General features: G+C 41.6%; 1 protein-coding gene across 1 annotated transcript; it reads right to left on the reverse strand.

Annotated features, from left to right (window-relative positions):
- Positions 1-9,518: 9,518 nt before the first annotated feature.
- LOC310949787 (S-adenosylhomocysteine hydrolase-like protein 1) lies at positions 9,519-20,880 on the reverse strand (the record flags this gene model as incomplete). The annotated part of the gene is made up of 16 exons (XM_083917337.1): positions 9,519-9,643; positions 10,828-10,906; positions 11,047-11,115; positions 11,955-12,053; positions 12,271-12,365; positions 12,462-12,532; positions 12,664-12,752; positions 12,848-12,911; positions 13,002-13,118; positions 13,210-13,316; positions 13,502-13,596; positions 13,683-13,785; positions 14,571-14,671; positions 14,853-14,990; positions 15,409-15,520; positions 20,629-20,880. 16 exons carry the CDS (start codon positions 20,878-20,880, stop codon positions 9,519-9,521), a joined length of 1,716 nt encoding a protein of 571 aa, XP_083773463.1.

Here is a 20,880-nt window from a genome sequence, read left to right on the forward strand (position 1 = left end):
TATTATTTGAAAACAATGGAGCCAGTAATGAGTAAAGTTATTTGAGAGTAAGGCGAGCAGCAGCAGCCGCAGCAGAAGCCCGTGCAGAGGGCGAGGAGCCGCTGCTGGCCGGCTGCGCCTCCTTCATAATGCATGGAGAGGACAAAGGACGCACGGGTGGATTTCAGCGTCAACTTTGAAAGAGCCGTAACCCAAACCTGTCCTATCCCACTCTGACGGATTCACATCAGCTGAAAGGATGATGCCTCTTTTTCCACCTGCAATCTGTCTAATAATCACCGACAGCCGGTAAATGAGCCCTGCGGGGACCTTCGGGTGCCCGTATATAACGAGGAGCGGAGGAGGCCTGGAGAAACTTTTAGTCCCGTGCAGGGATGAGACAGAGCGGAGCTTCAGGCCTGGCTGCAGCAGGGTGCCACACCCGGCGGATGCTGGTAGGTGTCTGTCTGGTGGCAGACGTCAGGATTTTATTATGGAACATGTTGGGTATTTATGTCATATAATTAGAAATATAGAGCTGGATGAAGAAAAAGTCTTTTGCGTATCCTAAATGTTAATTTGATTAAGTTAAAAGTAGCCTGTATCGTTAGTGAGATCTTTATGTCAGTCTTGGCTGGTGTTGTTACTTTAGTGCTTTATTTTTGTGTTGCCATAATCCTCATTTTGTTTGAAGTTTATTTAACTCATTTTGGCAACATTAAACGACCGATCAACCGGTTTTCCATCGTCCCTCATCGCCGCCACTGCAGTGCGCGTCCTGTGCGTAAAAGGCGCACAGGAAATGCACCGTAGGCCTGCATAGAAGCAGCAGCAGCAGAAGGAGAGGGAGGAGGGCTACGTGGATTACTTTTCTGCCAGTGGGGTTAAGATGCTTAGCAACTAATTACCTGTCTACTAAAATCCCCTGACATACAGCCCAAACAAGAAGTGAGGAACGGAGACTTGGAGAGGTGACACGGTGTCGACCAACGGGCTGAAGAAGTACCAAAAAAAAGAAGCTCAGCTCAACAAAGATGTTTCTTTTTGTCCTTTTGTAACTTAGATATTGCTGTGTGCATTGGGGATTGTCGATCGTCTTTTCAAGGTAAGAATCAGACCAATCCTGGGTGTCTAAAAGAATCCACAGGCCTCCGCAATATGCTGGCATGACCCTGCGTAACGTTTTGGTAAAGGCATGCAATCCCTTCTAAAGTGATAATAATCAGATTGTCACTGAGGCTGCATGTTGTGTTTTATAATGAGTATGTGTACATTTAGAAGCAGCTAATTATGACCTTTAGCAGGTTGGATGATCATCACCACACATAAAACAGTAGATAATAGTTTCTCTTTGAACATTTAATGTTTTCTGCAAAATAACTGTACTCCACATTTTAAAATGTAAAGATTTGAAGGCAAGTACACAAGAGTCTTATCTTCCACCGCAGCTTTGATTGTAATGAGGAATAACTTTATTGAAGGAAGTGAGTAATATTGTTCTTTATGAATATCAGTAAGAGCAACTGAGATATGATGAGCAACTAAACAGAGAGATTTCTGTTTATGCTCTCTCTCTCTCTCTCTCTCTCTCTCTCTCTCTCTCTCTCTCTCTCTCTCTCTCTCTCTCTCTCTCTCTCTCTCTCTCGCTCTCTCTCTCTCTCTCTCTCTCTCTCTCTCTCAAGCTTTTTATTCTATTGATCTCTCCCGGAAACTGGAAGATGAGCCCTGCTTTGGGACCCATTTGGAGCATCTCAAAAATCACTTAGCGCATCATTCCCTACAGCCAGAATCAATCTGAGTAGCAGACCTGCTCCTCCAGCAGCATCAGGAGGGATCTCATGGAGGCCAGAATTGTCCCAAAAGCTAACAATAATCCTATGGTAACTTTCAGGAGGATATAAACGCTTGCTAATTTCCGTGAAGATTTAGTTAAACTGGGTGGATAAGCACCACTACAGGCCCCAGAAGCAGATGTCAAGGCTGGATTTACTCCCCATCGTGTGTGGTGGAGAAAACAGAGATGAACGAAGGACGCTGTTGATACTGCTTATTTCCAATCTGCACAGGACGGTAAGGACGAGGCTCGTCAAACTTTTCAAAAGGTCAAGAGAGTTTTTACAGGCGGGCACAGAAATCAGAGCTGAGCAGGAAGCTTCACACAGGATGTCACTTTTGAAGGAAAAGATGGTTTAAAGACAGCTCTATGTATCTCCTCCTGTTCTGTGTATGGCACTGGTAGAATTCACTGTCACAGCACACTATCAGTGAATTACCATAGGGCCATAAACAGAGTAGAGACAGAACCACACTGCCTGTCCCTGTCTGCACCACAGGTCCACTCTCTTCTTCTTTGCCCATTTTGGCACTAGCACATTTTTGCTTTTTCTCCCGTGTCTTGAGCAATCATGTGTAGTGCCAATATAGGAAAAGACAGACACTCAGCTGTTGGTAAATATTCTGTTGTGAAAGATTGAAGCGTAGAGAGATGAACTATGGATGTGATCGATGGCGCCGTCCCTCTCAGATATCGCTGGTTACCATGGAGGCTCATGCTCCATCTCTGAGACGCTGTCCCGTGTAACCTGAGCCCTGCTCGTCACTCAGATCCGGTGGCCGTGACGGATGCACTCTCCCACAGTTTTTGGCAATGGTAGAACTCACTCTGGTGGGCTGGAAGGATCCGGTGGTTCTAGACTTGCCAACAACTGACTGAGAGCTTGAACCATCCCGGGACTTATCACAGGAGGAGGATTATTTTTAGGTTTAGGAGTGTGTGTTAAACAGGTCAAAGCTGACATTGTACAGAAAAAGATTTAGGGTGAGGGTGTGGTTGTTGGATGTGTGAGTGGCTGCAGGCGGAGCAGTGAGGGGTTCAATTTGACCATCCCCCCCTGAGCGTTCGTGCAGTCTCAGAACACTGTAGAAACTCAGCAAGTGTACGATTCCTGTGAAGAACAACCACAGAACAGAAATTCAACATAAGTCCAGAAAGAGTGCTGGTTTAGGAAAACACCCCCAGAGATTATAAATCCTCACTCCTCCCTCAGATGTGTGATGTCCCCTCGGGGTCCTCTTGGCCACACTTAGCTGATCATGACATCAAAGTGTAATCCTCGACCTCAAACACCGAAGGTATGAACCAAAGGATTCTTTTAACTATTGGACCATAAACCATAAATCTATACACAGGCCATTAAGCAACGGGTTGACTATCCTCTTCCCAGGTCAATAAATCAATGGTGTTCATGTGTTTGGCTGTGAAACCAGCAGCTGAAGGCCTGTGGTAGTAGGTCCTCAGTGTTGGTGTTAGCATCTAGCTCAGCTTATGGTGCAACCTGATCCTGCTCAGTCACGAAAGGTCTGAGATGAGGCGATGCAGAGGTTCATCTCAAGTGATGTCAGTGCTGCGTCAAACCATTAAACCTCACACACACTTTGGAAAATGCATCATGAAAAACAACTAATGTTTGTATCACCCTGCACTAGTGATGAGGTTTACGTCTCTTTGATGGGAGCAGATCTCACGGTTCAGTTCCTTTCTAAGAGACGTTCAAATTAGCGGCCTCATTGTTCTCTTTTAAATATCTTTTTTAAGGGGTGGGGAACTATTTATCTGAGAAAATCGATCAGGCGTTGTGCACACACAACTACCTGTCACGTATGTTGGATAACAGTGTCAATAAAAGTGTTTTTAGTGTAACAGCTGTGTACATCCTGCAGCTCGGCGCCACTGCTGCTGTCGTCACAGCTACAGGAGGAGGAGGCGGAAGTGCTGCAAAGCGTGGCAAAGTGTGGCAAAGTGCCTGGCGAGTATTTGGGCACGATGATACAAAGAACATGTCTTAAGTATGACTCAGTTCCCTTCGTTCATACCAAAGAGTCGTGTACTTTACAGGGACGTATCAGTGATTACACTGACGTTACGCCCTCAGTGTTTTTTTTTTTGGGAGGTTTGACGGCAAGAGTTTACATTCTACGCTTACACACAAACTGCACGTGTTGTGTTTCTAGCCCTGATTCTGATCATTTATAGAGTCACATCTGACTGTTTTAGGCCTAAATAGGTTAAAATAAGGATTTTTTTTTGCTGAAAATATACTTTCAGAAAATTCCGCCCTGGAGCTGGGAATATTTCTGTCATAATTACAGAAAAAGGATGCACTTTTGGCAAATCTTCTGTTGATGTAATGCAGCCTTTAAAGTTGTGTCTTAGATTTCACATTTCTCTTGTGAAAATGAAGAGAAATATGGAGAAAAACACACCCTGTAGTAAAGTGTCTGAGTTCGTTTGGTGGATCTGAGCGATCGGCGGCTGATATGTTCATCATGTTTCATATAAACGCTGTGAGAGTCCATTATGGCCGACTGCAGAGGATGTGAGGTTAAGTGGTGCCAGCGGACGCACAGAGAGGGTCGGACACTGACAGCTGGTACGAGTGATTAGTAGCATGATGCAGGGAAGGCATCAAAGCTCTTTAGGGAGAATACCTAACAGGGAGGATGCAAGGACACACACACACACACACACACACACACACACACACACACACACACACACACACACACACACACACACAGAATCCTGATACACAACTTCCTGGTTGCTAAAACTGCCTTTAAACTGAGCGCACAGGTTCAGCAACTAGAGGCCATCTGTCATTCTCAGATGCATCACCAACCAATGGATTATCAGCAGCTCTGCCCCAGGACACACACACACACACACACACACACACCGACACACACACACACACACACACACACACACACACACACACACACACACACACACACACACACACACACACCCTCTGGCTGGTATTACAGTTGAGTGAGGGGTGTCATTACATTGGATTGGGTGTGGAAGTCAATGGATCTCCTCATTAATCTTTTACACTAACGATTGTTTAACTGCTTTTGTTTCAACCATTCTTTTGTACTGTGTGTTAAATTAAATAATTAAAGGCATTTGACACAAATCTCAACATCTTGGTGGGTGTCAAGTTATTATTGGGCATGTAGATGAGTTCAGAGAACGTGTGAAATGCTTCAGAAAGGTGATGATGTATTGGTGGACTCACTTGTTTCTTCATGTTTATTGTAACTGCAGTAGATAAATAAAGACACGAGTCAGGGATGAGACGTTAATTAGGACATTTCAGGTATTAGAAAGAGGAAGGAGGTCACAGTACTGTTGACTTCAAAATTAGTCTGAAAGAAACAGCGTACAGTTCAATAAGGATGTTCAGCCAGGCCCCACACACACACACACACACACACACACACACACACACACACACACACACGATCACACTGGGAGACTCTGGATTACAGTAATCCAGGGTCAGGGGGGTATTTATAGGACTACATGATCAGGGACAGACAGGATGCAACAATCGAGGAAAACAGATAATGATTGTCATATGACCGAGTGGATTTATTTGGAGTTAATTACGTAGCGTCTACCAGGAACCAAAACCACTTCAGACGGCTAATTCAGCGCGTAAAGCTGCTGTAAGCATCAGAGGATTTGGTACAAAAATAAAACTTTCACCGAAGATAATAACAAAAATATATTGTTCCAAGTATTTTTTATTTATTTGATTCCTCTAGAAAGTTCATAACTGATTTTCATTTTTAAATTTAAGACGCAGTGAGGCCACTTTTTCAAAACCAGTACTAGTCGTTATAGAATACTTTAATAATAACACAATTTCACTTCATCGACTCAACGAAAGCAAGAAGGATTCAGAAATTCAATTCAATTCAATTCAATTCAATTTTATTTATAGTGTCGAATCATAACAAAAGTTATCTCAGGACACTTTACAGAGTAGGTAAAGACCACACTCAATGACTTATTTATGATTTACATAGACCCAACAATTCCCCCGTAGAGTACGGTGCCAACGAAAACCTTCCCTATAACAGGCAGGAACTTCAGACAGACCCAGCCCTGTGGAGGACAGACATCTGTCTGCACCGGTTAGGGAGGAAGAAAAGGAGAGAGAAAGAGAGAAAAGACGGACAGATGGACAGAGAGAGACAGACAGACACACTTCCAGAGATGCAAGCAAAGCCTAACAGTAAGTATAATAATATTTATAGTAATGTGAATATGACGTATATGTTAGGACAGTTAATACAACAGAAATGCAAAGATTGTAGAATTTTTAAAACAACACAAAACATATCTTTATTCACTATTTCAATAAATGAAATTATAATAACAACAATAACAACAATAATAATAATGTGTGAGTATCATGAGTTCAATCCAAGCCTTATCATTTTAATACTCTCTTCTTTACTCTCTTCTTTAATCACTGTGTTAAAAAGTAGAAATCTCTCTGGAATCAAAACATGATTCCCTGAAGTATAATATTTCTCCAGTATTTCAGATTAGACCTAAGGGGAATAAATATCCTGTCAGAGTGCAGTCTCAACCTCCCACGAAATGTATCCGCTCTCTGTAATAAACAAACTTTGCCTTACCAACAAGTTTTTTCATGTTGTGAATCCTTCATTAAACCAAAAAACCATGGTGAATATGGAGTAGTTGCTTCTTTTCAGGCAAAAGTTTGATGGGGAAACATAATCTGTCAGAATAGTGTCGGCCATGACGCCTTCTTGTACAAAATACATTTTTAGATCCACTGCTCAGCTACGAACCCTCCAGACTTCTCAGATCGTCTCTTAGTCATTTTGTTAGGGTTACAGGTTAAAGCTAGGGTCAGGGTTAGGGGGTGGTGCTATAGGGTCTACATTAGGCACATTTTCCGGGGAATTTGTCACAGATAAAATAACAGTCCGAAGAACATAGGACCCTTTCTGTGAACAGTGGGCAACATCAGACCTTTTTTTCCCGATGTTCACCGGTCTCAAACAAAGCGGGGAACATAGGTAAAAGAATGTCATAATTCATAAAGCGTAACTCCAGCGAATTTGGACCCAACAGTCTTTTTCGCCATGGAAATACATCAAATAAGCCATCGAGACAAGTTTTACACCTATAAACAGAGAAATCCTGGAGAGTTGCTAACAGCCAGAATGGCTAACACTGAGTAGATCTGGGCAGAGCACTTAACCATCCAAACCGGCTTTTTTTAACCACTAATATTTCTCAAAACAACACCAAACCTCTGCAGTAGCACGAGAAGAGTCCTCTCACGAAGCACCAACAACGTAATTGGAGAACCCGGAGTTTATCAAAAAAGACTGTTTAACAATGTTTTACTGTCTTTAAGCAACTTTTTTTTATAAACTCCGGGTTCACCTACTATATTTTATGTGTAGGGACTCTTATCATGCTGCTGCAGAGGTTTGGTGCTATTTGGAGAAATATTAGTGGTTAAAAAAGGCGTTTTGGATGGTTAAGTGCTCTGCCCCGGGTCAACCAGTGTTAGCCACGTCTGTCTGTTAGCAACGCTCCTGGATTTCTCTGTTTATAGGTGATCACCTAAAAAACTTGTCTGGACGGCTTATTTGATGAATATTCATGGCGAAAAAGAGGGCTCCAATTTCACGGGGTTACACTTTAAGATATCGTATGAACGACACCAGGACCCTGAAACTTAAACAGCTAAATGGAATTCAGCCATCATTCATTTTATTATTTACACCTCTGCTTCACCACCACACACACACACACACACACGCACACACACGCACACACACGCACACACACGCACACACACGCACACACACGCACGCAAGCACACACACACATACACACACACACACACACTTGTATCACTCAAAGACGAAAGTGCTCTCACGCCCCCTGGTGGGGAAACAGTCTCTTCTGAGGCTCTGCAGGCTGTGCAGAGCTGCTGAGGTCCAGCTGGTCAACTTTACCACGACTCAGTGTTTGTTGAGAATAACTCAGAGTTTAATAGTTTATTAAAGGATAAGGATACACCTGTACATTTAGGGTTGTGTGGTTGTATGAGCACAGACGTGAGAATAGACAGTGAACAAAGTAAAACACTGTTATTTAAGATGCCTTCCTATTTTTGACGCAGGAAAACGCTTTGAAAAAAAGCAAATTAGTTGATTTTATAATAATATCTTATAATATCAAGTAGAGCATTAAGTCAATGAAAATACTTTTCCTTCGTGTTGATGTGTCACTGTTGACTGATACCAAACAACACCGTCTCAACAGGAGGCAGCTCATTATTATATGTCAAAGTTTAGCAGTAACTTGATTGTTCAACATTTTAATAGGCTTCATTTAAAGTTAATATGACGTTTAGGTAAATGTGGTAAAATGTGTAAATTTAGTTGACAGACAGAAGAATAAATAACTCTTAATTTGATTGTTTAAATGAAACTCTCTTACGCTGTGATTACATTATGGATGCTGTGAACATTTAAACTAAGCAGAGTGTAACACATGAAACAGAAACAACCACACACACACAGATAAATGAAGTGCACTGTTTTTTGAGTGTGGAGATGATTGAGACCGTAGAGGGCGCCGCTGCTCCGTCTGCAGGACTGGGAGGTTTAATTTCCAACATTAAAACAGCACATCGGAAGAACTTGGTGTCCTGAGGGCTAGTACCTATTTAAAAAGAAAGATTTCTGTTTAAAAAACAAAATAATAACAGCCAGTTACACCAATTACAGATGATATTCTACTGTTAACAAACAACGAAACAATAATTCACGATAATATCAAGTATGTTAAGAAGTTAATAATGTTTTAGTAGTGCTATGATTTATGCTATTTTAGCAGTTTATTGTTATATATTGTTATATCATAACATTTTATAAATTATATTAAGTATTTGTTTAGAAATTGTCAAACATAGTGTTGACTGTTATTATAAAGTTGCAACTAAAGATTATACAACTTTGTTAATGGTTAATTAATGCTTCGTAAAGATTCTATGAACATTACATTTTACTTATATATACTACTACTTATTAACCATTAACTTATTAATAAAGTTATAACTTTATAATAGCCTTTCCAATTATGTTTATGTGGTTTAACACTGTTTCAATTATCGCTCCTCATCACTTATTTAGTTTGTACTTATTTTATTTCAACATGCTGCTAAACTGCACAGTGCGTATTGTTGTATATTGTAAAAACCTACGCTTAACCACAATGTCTGTTGCACTCTGTCACACTTAGTTATTGTTGATTTATTTTACTTTAGCTTTATTTTGATTTGATTATGTTAACTTATTGTCACTCTGATCCTTTCCCACCTTTGTATTAAAACTGTTGCACAATAATTTTTCCTCTGGATAAATTAAGCTTCTTGAATCTTGAATCTTGAATCTTGAATATTTACAAAACAATTATTAACCCCTGACAAAGTATTAACTATCTAACTATCTAAATGTATACACAAATTAATATTTATTACACTAAGTTAATGATCAAATAACATCAATTATAACATTACTAATCATTAGTACACTTTGATCATCACTTCATTGTTTGTTAAATGTGTAAAATAACTATAAACTGTCAATGTAGCTTTCACTCAATGATGTTTATTACAAACGTTTACCCGTGCTCACCTGTAGTAGCTGGGTTTGAAGGGTCCGTGTTTGCTGAGGCCCAGGTACTTCGCCTGCTCGTCAGTCAGCTCTGTGAGGTGAGCGTCGAACGTCGGCATGTGAAGATTGGCCACATATTCATCTGAAATCATACGAGGAGACAGAGAATGACGTTAATATGAATATGAAGAACTAGACAGGGGCGATGATTCAATATGAAAATAATCGTCTTTCAGTGCAATTGTATCGTAAAGAACTCAAATATCGTGAAACATTATTAGAAGAAGAATTACTTTTTATTAATCCCGCAATGGGAAATTCTATTTTTTCACTCTGTTATTATTCAGGTTACACACACACACACACACGCACAAACAGGACCTATATACATGCAACTAATGGAGAGATGTCAGAGCGAGGGGGCTGCCAATAGGTCAGCGCCCCGAGCAGTAGGGGGTTCGGTTCCTTGCTCAACAGCACCTCAGCAGTGCCCAGGAGATGAACTGGCCCCTCTCCAGCCACCAGTCCACGCTCTATACATGGTCCACACAGGGACTCGAACCGGCACCCCTGTGGTTCCCAGTCTAGTCACCAATGGACTGAGGTACTGCCGCCCAGTATCGAAATAATCTAAATTTACAATAACGAGCACTTGATTTTAAAGCCCGACATTTTACGCTCTGATCCTTCCTCGTTAAGTTCATTTTGTACTAACATTTTTTAAGAAAATGAGAAATAATATTAAAGTTCTTTTCATTTTTCAAGTTTTTCATCACGAGTATACAAAATAGATTCACCATGTGGTTATTTCCTATAGAATATTTATTATTGAATTACCAGGAAACATGCTTTATATGCACATACTTTCTTATAACGCACATGTTTTTATTTTCATTTACACCACCTATATATTTCTTCTATTCAAATATACAAGTTGCTCTTTACTACAGCAGTATCTACATATGTATACATATTCTTATTCTATTTTATATATTTCTTCTATTCAAATATACAAGTTGCTCTTTACTACAGCAGTATCTACATATGTATACATATTCTTATTCTATTTTATAATTTTTTCTATTCATTGTTATTGTTCATTATTATAATTCCTCTTTATACATTGTATATATATATTTTTTTATTCAAGAACGGTGCAGTTGTATTGAACCGAATGTCTCCCTGGGGATCAAGAGTAGAGTATTTCTATCTTGATCCATGTCAATACCGTTTTTATCGAGATATGAAACGTTTTATAACAGAATAGAAGTTTTCGACCATTTAAAGAGCAATGAATGTTTGAGGATATTGAAGCAGAGGACTTGCCCATCTTCTTTGGCAGCAGGTAGACGTCCTGCTTGTATCGTCCCTCTGGAGCGCTGTACAGCTCTATGAGAGCCAGAGCCTGACACACAACAGTGAAAGTTAACACAATCAGGCTCACTATGACAGATACTTCCTCTGTTGATACATTTACCGGAGAATAACACAACGAAGCTTCCAGTATTTTTCTGAATAAAACTCTGAAGTAACTCGTTATCACACCTGAGTTGTAGCCGTGATGGAGAGGACAAACGTGGGCACTGTGGAGCAGCTCAGATTCAGCAAACGGCCCTAAAAGAGAATGAAAAAACTGAAATGACATACTGTGATGGGACAGCTGCCACCGCGGATGACGTACAGACTTTTGGAGGATTCATTATCTTCTATAATAATTAAGTATATATAATTCAAGTATCCCTGTTTCTCCTGCTGCACAGGGATGATCCTGCTTGATGCTATGTGACATAAGTAAAGGAACTCACTCATTTTCACAAATGCTCTTTCCTCCAACGGTGAGCATTGCAGCAATGCAGCTGCTGCTACTTTCATTTAAAATAATTTACATCAATATTTCACATTGTCCAAGAAATGTAGAATATGATATCTTAAATATGTGGGTGAGTGGAGAGGTGTCTGTCTCCTCTCAAATGTGTGTACAAGGGGTTGGTTTATTATGTCGGCGCCATGACGGATAACAAGACGTTGGTCCTTGGGAGGGTCGTTCTATAATATGTGACACACTTTTGAGAAACTTCAAGCTTGCTGGTGTCTGTGATCATGTACTGACGTGCCGCAGCTTCTCTGATCAGATGTGTTGTTATTAAACTATATATTTAAGTAACTCAACTGAGGCCCTCAAGTTATTTCTTTATGCCTCATCTAGAAGGATCACCAACAGTACCAGTTTTCTTCATCACACATCACGTAGGTTATTCTGTGAGTGGCTGTGTAATCAACAGGATAATGTGCAGAAATCCGGTCACAAGTACCACAAGAGCCCAGTGCAGAGCTCACTGTGGGACTATACTTTACAATAAATAGGTCCCTGTACATTATCCAAAAGTGCTGATGTATATTATTAATAATAATAATAATAATAATAATAATAACAACAACTACAGTATCGTCACCTCAGCCAGTAGGACGACTCTCTTGCCATCAGGCCAGATAACATGGTCCACCTGAGGCCTCACACGCTCCCACCTCAGCTCTGCAGTGCGCAGACTCACCTGAGAGGAAAGAGTCACACACAGAAGGACAGGTGCATACAGGTTTACACACACACACACACACACACACACACACACACACACACACACACACACACACACACACACACACACACACACACACACACACACACACACACACACACACACACACACACACACACACACACACACACACACACACACACACACACACACACACACACGCGGTTCATACCAGGTCGATCTCAGTGCTGGAGTGTCCCATGTTGCAGATTATGCAGCCGTTCTTCATTCTGTCCAGATGTTCCCTCCCCACCACGTTTTTATTGCCTGCAGAGAGAAAGAGATGAAACAAACTGGAACTGTACTGATATTCTTAAAAAGAGCTAATATTACTTCATATATAGGACAGAGGACAGCAGTTACCTGTGCAGGTGATGACCATGTCCACCTGTCTGACCACTTCACCTAGTTTAATCACTCTGAAGCCATCCATGCTGAGAAAGGGGCAGAAAAGAGGGTCACACATTAAAAAAAAACATGTTTCAGGATGTTTTGCTACAATGTGCCATTGAACGAGTAAAACACACTTAATAGCTGTGCTGATAAAAGCTTCCTCCATTCATACCAGGCCTGAAGGGCACAAATGGGATCCACTTCTGTGACATATACAACAGCACCCAATGCTTTCAGGGCAGAGCAGCAACCCTTGCCAACCTACAGGAGGAGAGAAAAGACGTTGGTGGAGCTGCTTAAAAGTATGTCACATGTGCACAGCAGCACCGGGAGCATTCATCCTTTTTTTTACTGACCTCCCCATAACCGCACACCACCACCTGTTTTCCTCCAAACATGACGTCAGTGGTTCTCTTCAACCTGCCAGAGGAGTTCAACACAGTCAGGCTGTTGCTCTGCACACTGTACCAGTGGTTTTACCCGCTTATGTTCAACAACATGCTTCGTTACCCGTCCAGTATGGACTCCTTGCAGCAGTAAAGGTTGTCAAATTTCTGCTTGGTCACAGAGTCGTTAACGTTCATGGCCGGGACACACAGCCTGCCTGCTTTTGACAGCTGGTACAACCTGAAAACACATGCGGAGACACACGTGTGTGAAGTGGAGAAGTACTTTGTGAACTTTCAGGAGCATCACTGAAGTTTTGTGTGAAACTAACCGATAAATGCCCGTAACACTCTCCTCCACGATGCCTTTGATCTTCTTGAACAGGCTCGGGTGCTTCTTGTAGATCCAGTGGGTCAGGTCGCCTCCGTCATCCAGAATCTGTGAAAAAACAAGCTGCACTCTCCATCAATGCAACCTTTCCAACTGTGGATGTGTAACAGTCATTACATGCACAATTCACCCAAACAAAAAGTAAAATTGGAGATACTCTAGGCACGTTTTGATATGTAGAAATCGATCTTAAAATCAATCTTGAGTACTGTCCTGTCGTTTGATCACAGTACCATGTTGGGCTGCCACGTCTCAGCACCGACACATCGGTCGATACACCACCAGAAGTCGTCCTCTGATTCTCCTTTCCATGCAAACACCGAGATGCCTGAGATAAAAAGCAGGTGATATAATTAAAAGAAAAGCAGATGAGTTAAGTTGGAGCTGAGGTGGAGGAGCAGGTGGAGGTCGTACCTCCTTCAGCCAAAGCAGCAGCCACAGCGTTCTGAGTGGAGAAGATGTTACAGGCCGCCCAGCGAACCTGAGCCCCCAGCACAGACAGAGTCTCAATCAACACCTGCAAGAGACCGCAAACAAACACGTGATCATCTTCTGTCAGTCTTTTTTTTTTATAATTTCATGAGGATGAATTAAAAATGTGCAGTTCAGAAATTTAAAAGGTTGTTTAAAAGTAGGGGGATAGATAAATACGAGGCAATTGTTTGATAAATTACATCCAGAGATTTTGTTGTTGACTACTGCTGCCTTCATGTGCTATGGAAAAGATCCTTCCCACTTGTAAACTAGAAATGACCAGTGCGTTGTGTTCAAGTGCGTTTGTTGTCGTAGTTAAATGAAACATGGCGGACCCACATATCCTGATCTGTTACTTGGGAAAAAACATTTAAACAGCCTAATTCACCAGCTACAGAAATAAGAGGATTTATCCAAACACAAACGTAAATAATATGCCGTATTTCTTGGAAATCATGAATAGAAGATTTTTTAAAGGACAAAAGAGAAAGCTAATATTTCTGTTTCAGCTACGTTAGCTTGGTCTACCCTTATCTGAAGCACATAATCCTCCCTACCAGCTCAAAAACACTGTTGTAATAAAGTAGACTCTTGCATTGTGCTCTGCCATGATGAAAAGGTCAAAGGTTATCTCATCTCTGCAACTCGTGTATCAAAATATTCTACGAGTTTCCCAGTGGAAATTACCACATGAGGGGATATTCATGTGCAATTTTCACGTCTGATTTTGGTACTTACCAATTTTCCATAGGACGTGAAGGCTCCATAAATCCGTGTGTGTGTGTGTGTGTGTGTGTGTGTGTGTGTGTGTGTGTGTGTTCAACTGACCGCTGTCTGCGCAGTGATGTGTGTACAGCCGACCACTTTGGCTCCAGCCAGAGGTTTCCCCCCACATGCTCTTTTCCTCAGGACCATCAGCGCTGGCATTTCTAAACATCACAGAGTCACATTCGATTTGAGAGCAGACACATTTGTTTGTTCATTTATTTATGACTTAATAGTCTCTTCTTCTCGTGTGTTAACTTCTTGGATGTGTGCATAAATGATATGATTGTTGTCATCATCACTCGTGAGGACATAAACAGCGGTGTGATGAATCTTTGTCTTTACCTTGCTGTGCGATTTCAATTTCTCTGCGTCCAAATTCAGCCTGTTTGATGTTTTTGATGCAGAAGTCCGAAAAGTCTTTGGAGGTCTTCTGAGGCTTGTCTCTGGGAGAGGACTCATCCTCCGAGCTGTCACTATACACTGCAACACAGAAATTGGACACTGTGTATGACAACAAATACCTGATATGATGTGATGTCCAATGGTTGATGGAAGTTATGAATTGGCTCTGGTTTTCCAGCCCTAATTGTTGTGTGTTTGGAGTCAGACTCTAGGTAGGCGAGTCTTTTCTCTGAGCCTTTGAAGTCTGTATAAACTCTGGCAGTGATTGACACGTTTGAGAAAGGCTCAGAGCCGATTAGGACCAAATTAAAGAGTCTTAATTCTTCAGAAGACTTTTTCTTTTAATTAAGGTTTAGCTGGAGGAGAAAGCACCGAGGCTAATCCTCGGGGCCTGTAGTTCTCGTGCTGCGGGGATCAGAACCAGCTCAGTTTATGGATCAAAGACATGTGATCAGACTTAAGAGCGTGTGTGTGTTGTGTTTTCAAGTTTCTATACCTGAACTGTAGCTATCTGTAGACGACTGTGAGATGGAACGGGACAGAGAGCGACGCACAGTGTTGGCGGGACGTTTGTTGAATTCTTGCTTCTGCTCAGTGAACTGTATTTGCTGTAGAGCCAAAAAAAAGAAGAAGAAGACACAAACAGGCAAAATAAACAGTCTACCAAGTAGTTGTAACTTCACTGCAGGTCACGAGCAAAGCCTGCTTGAGTCATGATAGCCAGCACTATGCACATAAGCACCACCCTTCACAGCTGAGTTAAGCACCACCCCACATCACAACCCATCACTATCAGTATCTCCTGACTCATCCGTGCATCTGCTGCTGTCTCACCATCCAGTGTGGCTGTGCGAAGGCCGGGCTGCTGCCAGAGGAGTCCCACTTGTCCATGCTCGCTCCCCGGCTGCTCACTTGACTCTGCTGTCTGAGCCTGGGCTTCAAGTCCAGCTCCAAAAAAACCCTCAGACCCACCCCCTCAATGATCCCACCTCCGAAAATAAACACTGAGTGTTTGGAGGTTTAGGGCCGCAGGTTTGATCGGATCATTTATTTGGCAGCTCTGCACTCAGAAGAAAGTTGCATTTGGAGGTTCATTCATGGATGGATAATGAGACAATATGCCCCTGGGCACAGACACACTCATTTTGTGATTGTTTTGCATCTGTTTTTAGTCATTTCGTCATCTTCTTGTGGTATTTTGCATCTACTTTTAGTAGTTTTGCATGATTCTGGTTGATATTTTTGATTGATTTGTGTCATTCATTGGCCATCTTTTCATGCTCATTTTGTGTCTCTGGTAGGGTGAGAAGTTCAGCCATCTGTGAGGAACTCGGAGTAGAGCCGCTGCTCCTTTGCGTTGAAAGGAGCCAGTTGAGGTGGTTCGGCATCTGATAAGGATGTTCCCCTCTAGGGAGGTGTTCCAGGCACGTCCAGAGGGAGGAGGCGCCAGGGAAGACCCAGGACCAGGTGGAGATTATATCTCCACACTGGCCTGGGAACGCCTCGGGATCCCCCAGTTAGAGCTGGTTAATGTGGCCCGGTAAAGGGAAGTTTCGGGTCCCCTGCTAAAGCTGCTGCCCCCGCGACCCGACCCCGGATAAGTGGTTGAAGATGAGTCAGTGATGAGTGATTGTAGTTGTTTTGTGTGGATTTGTTGTCATTTAGCATCTGTTTGTGATTGTTTTGTGTTTTTTTCAGCAACATTTTGTGTATAAGGGCCCTGGACCCTATGGGCCCCTGTGCAGGCCCGTTCAGTAATCCTTCCAGTACACTGCTCGAACACACTGCTGGAATAAATCTTTATTTAGGCACGTATTAAAAGCGACAATCCACCAATTTTACACATTCAGGTCAGTTTACTCACAGTGAGCATTACCCAGTTGGTGAAAACAGTTGGAAGAACCAAAGAAAATATTTAACTTATAGCTTCAGTTAGAACTGAGCGAGGAGTTTGAAAGGACATTTACCGCTTAGGTTTAACAAAAGATGCTATCTTAGTGTGAGTGCGCCCTAATTGCATTCTGGGAATGTAGGATCCAGATTTTTTGGAAGGTGACCCATGCTAGAGATTTGGCATTGTAAGTTTCTGCAAACCACTGAAACGTTAACCATGTAGTTTTGATGCCTAAACCAAAGCAGAGACTGCTCAGAACCACGTGTTTAAAACTGCGACCTTGGAGCGTCACAATGTTTGTACGTGACGAGTAGGGTGGTTTGTCCTTCATCAAGTTTTCAAGTAAATCAAGTTAACGGTCACTCAGAAGAAAGTGAACTGGAGAATACAGGATGACATTTTTAGAGCTCCAGGGTTACAAAAATAAGTTACGGCTACGTGACATGGAAAAAAACAAGGTGACCTTCCAATATTAACAAGGTGTGAATGAAAAATCACATGTAGTATCATGTTGTTCATCACACAGTCATTCTTGCTCTCATCTATATTTCTGTCACAAGTATTTATTGCAGCAGTTTTTATTGCTCTGCAGTGTAAATTTAGGCTACAGTGGTCTGCACTGAGCTGGACTTGGAATAATCTGCAGAGCATATTACATTTGAATAATCTCGTCCGCTTAGAAAATTCAAAAGCCATAATCAAAGTCAATGTAACTGAGAAATGCAACGTCTTTATCCGAGCTGTATTTATTCACATCCCTGTGTGTTTCATGTCTGTTGTTTCTATTCAAGCTGTCACTGGTGTGCTGTAGTTTATCTATGAAGAAGCAGATTTATATATTGCTCAGTTCTGTTGTAATAAATCCAAGCTGTGTGTGGTTGTGGTTATCATAAAAGTCTTTTACTCTATCACTAATGAGAAAGGCCCCACTATCAGTCAGGATTAAGAGAGGTATCTTTCATATGATGCTGCTAATCAAACAAAAAAAAAGTCCTCAAATCCTCGTTAGTAACAATTAAACCTGAGCTGCTCATGAATGTTTATAAGAGTGGAAGTTTCTCATCACTCTGCTGTCCTCAATCTCAAGTGCCTCCACTTTATTACGCAACACATTTACTGTAGAAACCTGATTTGAAACATGCTCTACTCTGACTGGTTGATAAAGGTGTCAAGTTATTAATTGCACATGCAAATAATAAGTTCTGAATTAAAGACAAATAAAGAATTACAATAATATTCACTAACCTGTCATATTCAAAGACAGGCTGGTTTAAAATGTAACCTTAGCACTTACTCAAGCAGCTGCTTAATCGTTAACATAAAAAGGCATTACGCTGTGACCTGAGGCAGTGTGAACGTTCACTTAATGATCACACAACCCTCTCTTACGGGGCTCAGAGAACAGGTTTGAGTCTAAGCCAGCTACTGTTGCTGCAGTGAGAGCCAATAAAGCTAATAATTAAAGTGGCTGTGGGTCTTAATGTGTAAAAAAAAGTCTCCTTGGGAAACCACTTGTGCATTGATTTGAAACCTGGAAAAAAAAGTCTGAGTTTATTTTTGAACGTTTCAATAAAACTCAAGACAAATCACAGTTGTAGTGGTTAAAAGGCAAATACAAAGGTTTAAAAGTAGTATCTTTAAAACAAACAGTTACAGTTACACATTCAATATGAAGACTTGCCGCCCTCTAAAAGAAAACTCAAATAAAGAGAGTAACAGCATCTCTAAGACAAAAGCAGTGATACCTTGATGCAGATGGACTGCACTGCCTCCTGGTCCTTGGCTTTAGCTATGTTCACTAGACTGTACACTTTCTTCATGCTGACAGAGCTGCTCTCACACGGACACACACAGTAACTCTGCAGAGCTGATTAGAGAGTTCACAGAGTGACGCTTTCATGCCACACCTTCACCCCTCCAATAGACCCAGGTGACGGGCGGAGAGAAGACACAGAGAAGAAATAAAAGGAGCCTTTGTGAGGTTTACAGACAGGAACTCTGGGAAAAATATAGAAGAACAGGTTAGAGATGAAGAGAAGAAAGGGAAATAAAGTGTCACTTGAGGCCACAGATGTACAGTTTGTACAGTAAAGTGCACTCTGCTCTCAGGGTATACATTAAATAGACGGCAGAGTGATGCACACACATGAACATACATTCATGACAGAGTTTGTTAGTGAGAGAGAAAGAAGCTATAGAGGAAGCAGCAAAGTGAACAAACACGAGCCGTATATGCAGTTACATTCAGGGACACAGAAGGCAGCTTAGCTTTCATAAGTGAACAGACAATAGAGCTGGACTCAACTGAAGAAGTCATTGTTTTCTCTGCAGTGTCACCGAAAGTCTCTTAAAGGGCCATTCCTCTGATTTTACACATACTGATCAGTTTACCTGTTTCCGACAACTAATCAGAGCCATGATACGCTCTCATGGGACGTCATAAACCTTCTCAAATAACAACTAAATAATGCAGCAGCAGAATATCGAGTCATTTTTGATCAGCGACGTCTAGTTGGACAGTTTGATCCGATTTTCGTGATACATGTAAGAGGCCCCCCACTTGGTCTACGTAGGAACAAGACGCCCAAATTCAGAGTCCACTTTTAGTCGTTCAGTAGTAATTTTGGTTCTCTTTGTGGTCATTGTGCACTCATTTTAGATGTTTTTCTATTAGGTAATTATGTTTCTCTTTGTGGTAATTTTACATCCATTTGTAGTTGTTTTGTATGTCTTTGTACTTGTTTTGCATCTATTTTTAGCCATTTTACATCTTTTGTGATGATTTTGGATCTAATTTTCTATCATTTTGGATGTCTTTGTCATCGTTTTTGTTTCTCTTTGGTAATTTTGTGTCAATTTTCAGTCATTTAGCAACTCTATGTGTTTGTATAGTCATTGTTTGTCTCTTTGTGGTCATTTTGGTACTTTGTAGTTATTTAAGCTCTCTTTGTGTTAATTTTGTGTTTCTTTTCAGGAACATTTTATAGGCCCCGGGGCCTGTCTCTGGTAGGCCCGTTCAGTAATCCTTCCATGCTGACGGTGATGCTGTCAGTCATCATCTTAAACCCGCCTGACATGAGATAAATGGTTGTGATTGGTCCACACAGAGCCAGGTCAGCTGGAAAACCGTCTGAATGGGAGAGGGGCCAGACCTATCTACCTGAACAAACGAAACATGAGTTTGGTAGATTTGTCTGGTTTCCAGGCTCAAGTCTGGAGTCAGAGATGAAATAAAACAACACCTGAGCATAATGGATCAGAGAGTGCTGCAGGTAAGAGTCCTTAAACCTGGAAGTGAGTATGTGTTTTTTTTACTGTCAATGTTTTTGAATGGTTTTTGCTTAAATGCCTGAAATAAGGTCTGTGGTTAACACAAGCTTAAGAGATTTTCACATTTTGTTCTAAGACATAAAATACGTAAGGATCACATGAGGACACAGCACCTTCTGGAGCCACAAACGCTTTATACAAATTTCTTTGTTTTTTCATTCTTTCTTTCTTTCCCTTTTTATCTGATACAGCAGTAAGCCCCAAGACCTGTAAATCAACTTTGATGTGTCCAATTGACTCACTGTGTGTGTGTGTGTGTGTGTGTGTGTGTGTGTTTGTGTGTGTGTGTGTGTGTGTGTGTGTGTGTGTGTGTGAGGGTCAAACATTCATAGAGACCTCAACATTTCACCTAAAATCATTAACAGCCTAAGTTTATGCAGATTCACGCTTCCATCCCACACTGACAGATGCACGTATCCTAAACAATGTGTTGATCTAGACTGACCTGACAAACAAGTCAAAGTCAGGAAGAGTAGCAGCTTCCCCGCTCACCATGTCAGTCTTCACAGCTTCAGTCACTTCTCCGCTCCCAGACGTCTCTGCGTCGTCTTTGTCCCGACCCTGAGCTGTCCTCCTGCTCTCTGCTGCCTTTAGCATCTGCAGCAGGTTGGGGCTGCATTTTACTGACTGATATTTGATGGTTTCCTCCTCAGTCTCTCCATCCTCCCCTTGTGGTTTAGAAAATTCATCAGGTAGCGGCAGGTCCGCCCGGGAGGCTCCTGTCTGGGTCTTTTCTTCCGCCAT

The sequence above is a fragment of the Echiichthys vipera genome (assembly GCF_963691815.1).
Source record: "Echiichthys vipera genome assembly, chromosome: 7".
NCBI classification, from domain to species: Eukaryota; Metazoa; Chordata; class Actinopteri; order Perciformes; family Trachinidae; genus Echiichthys; species Echiichthys vipera.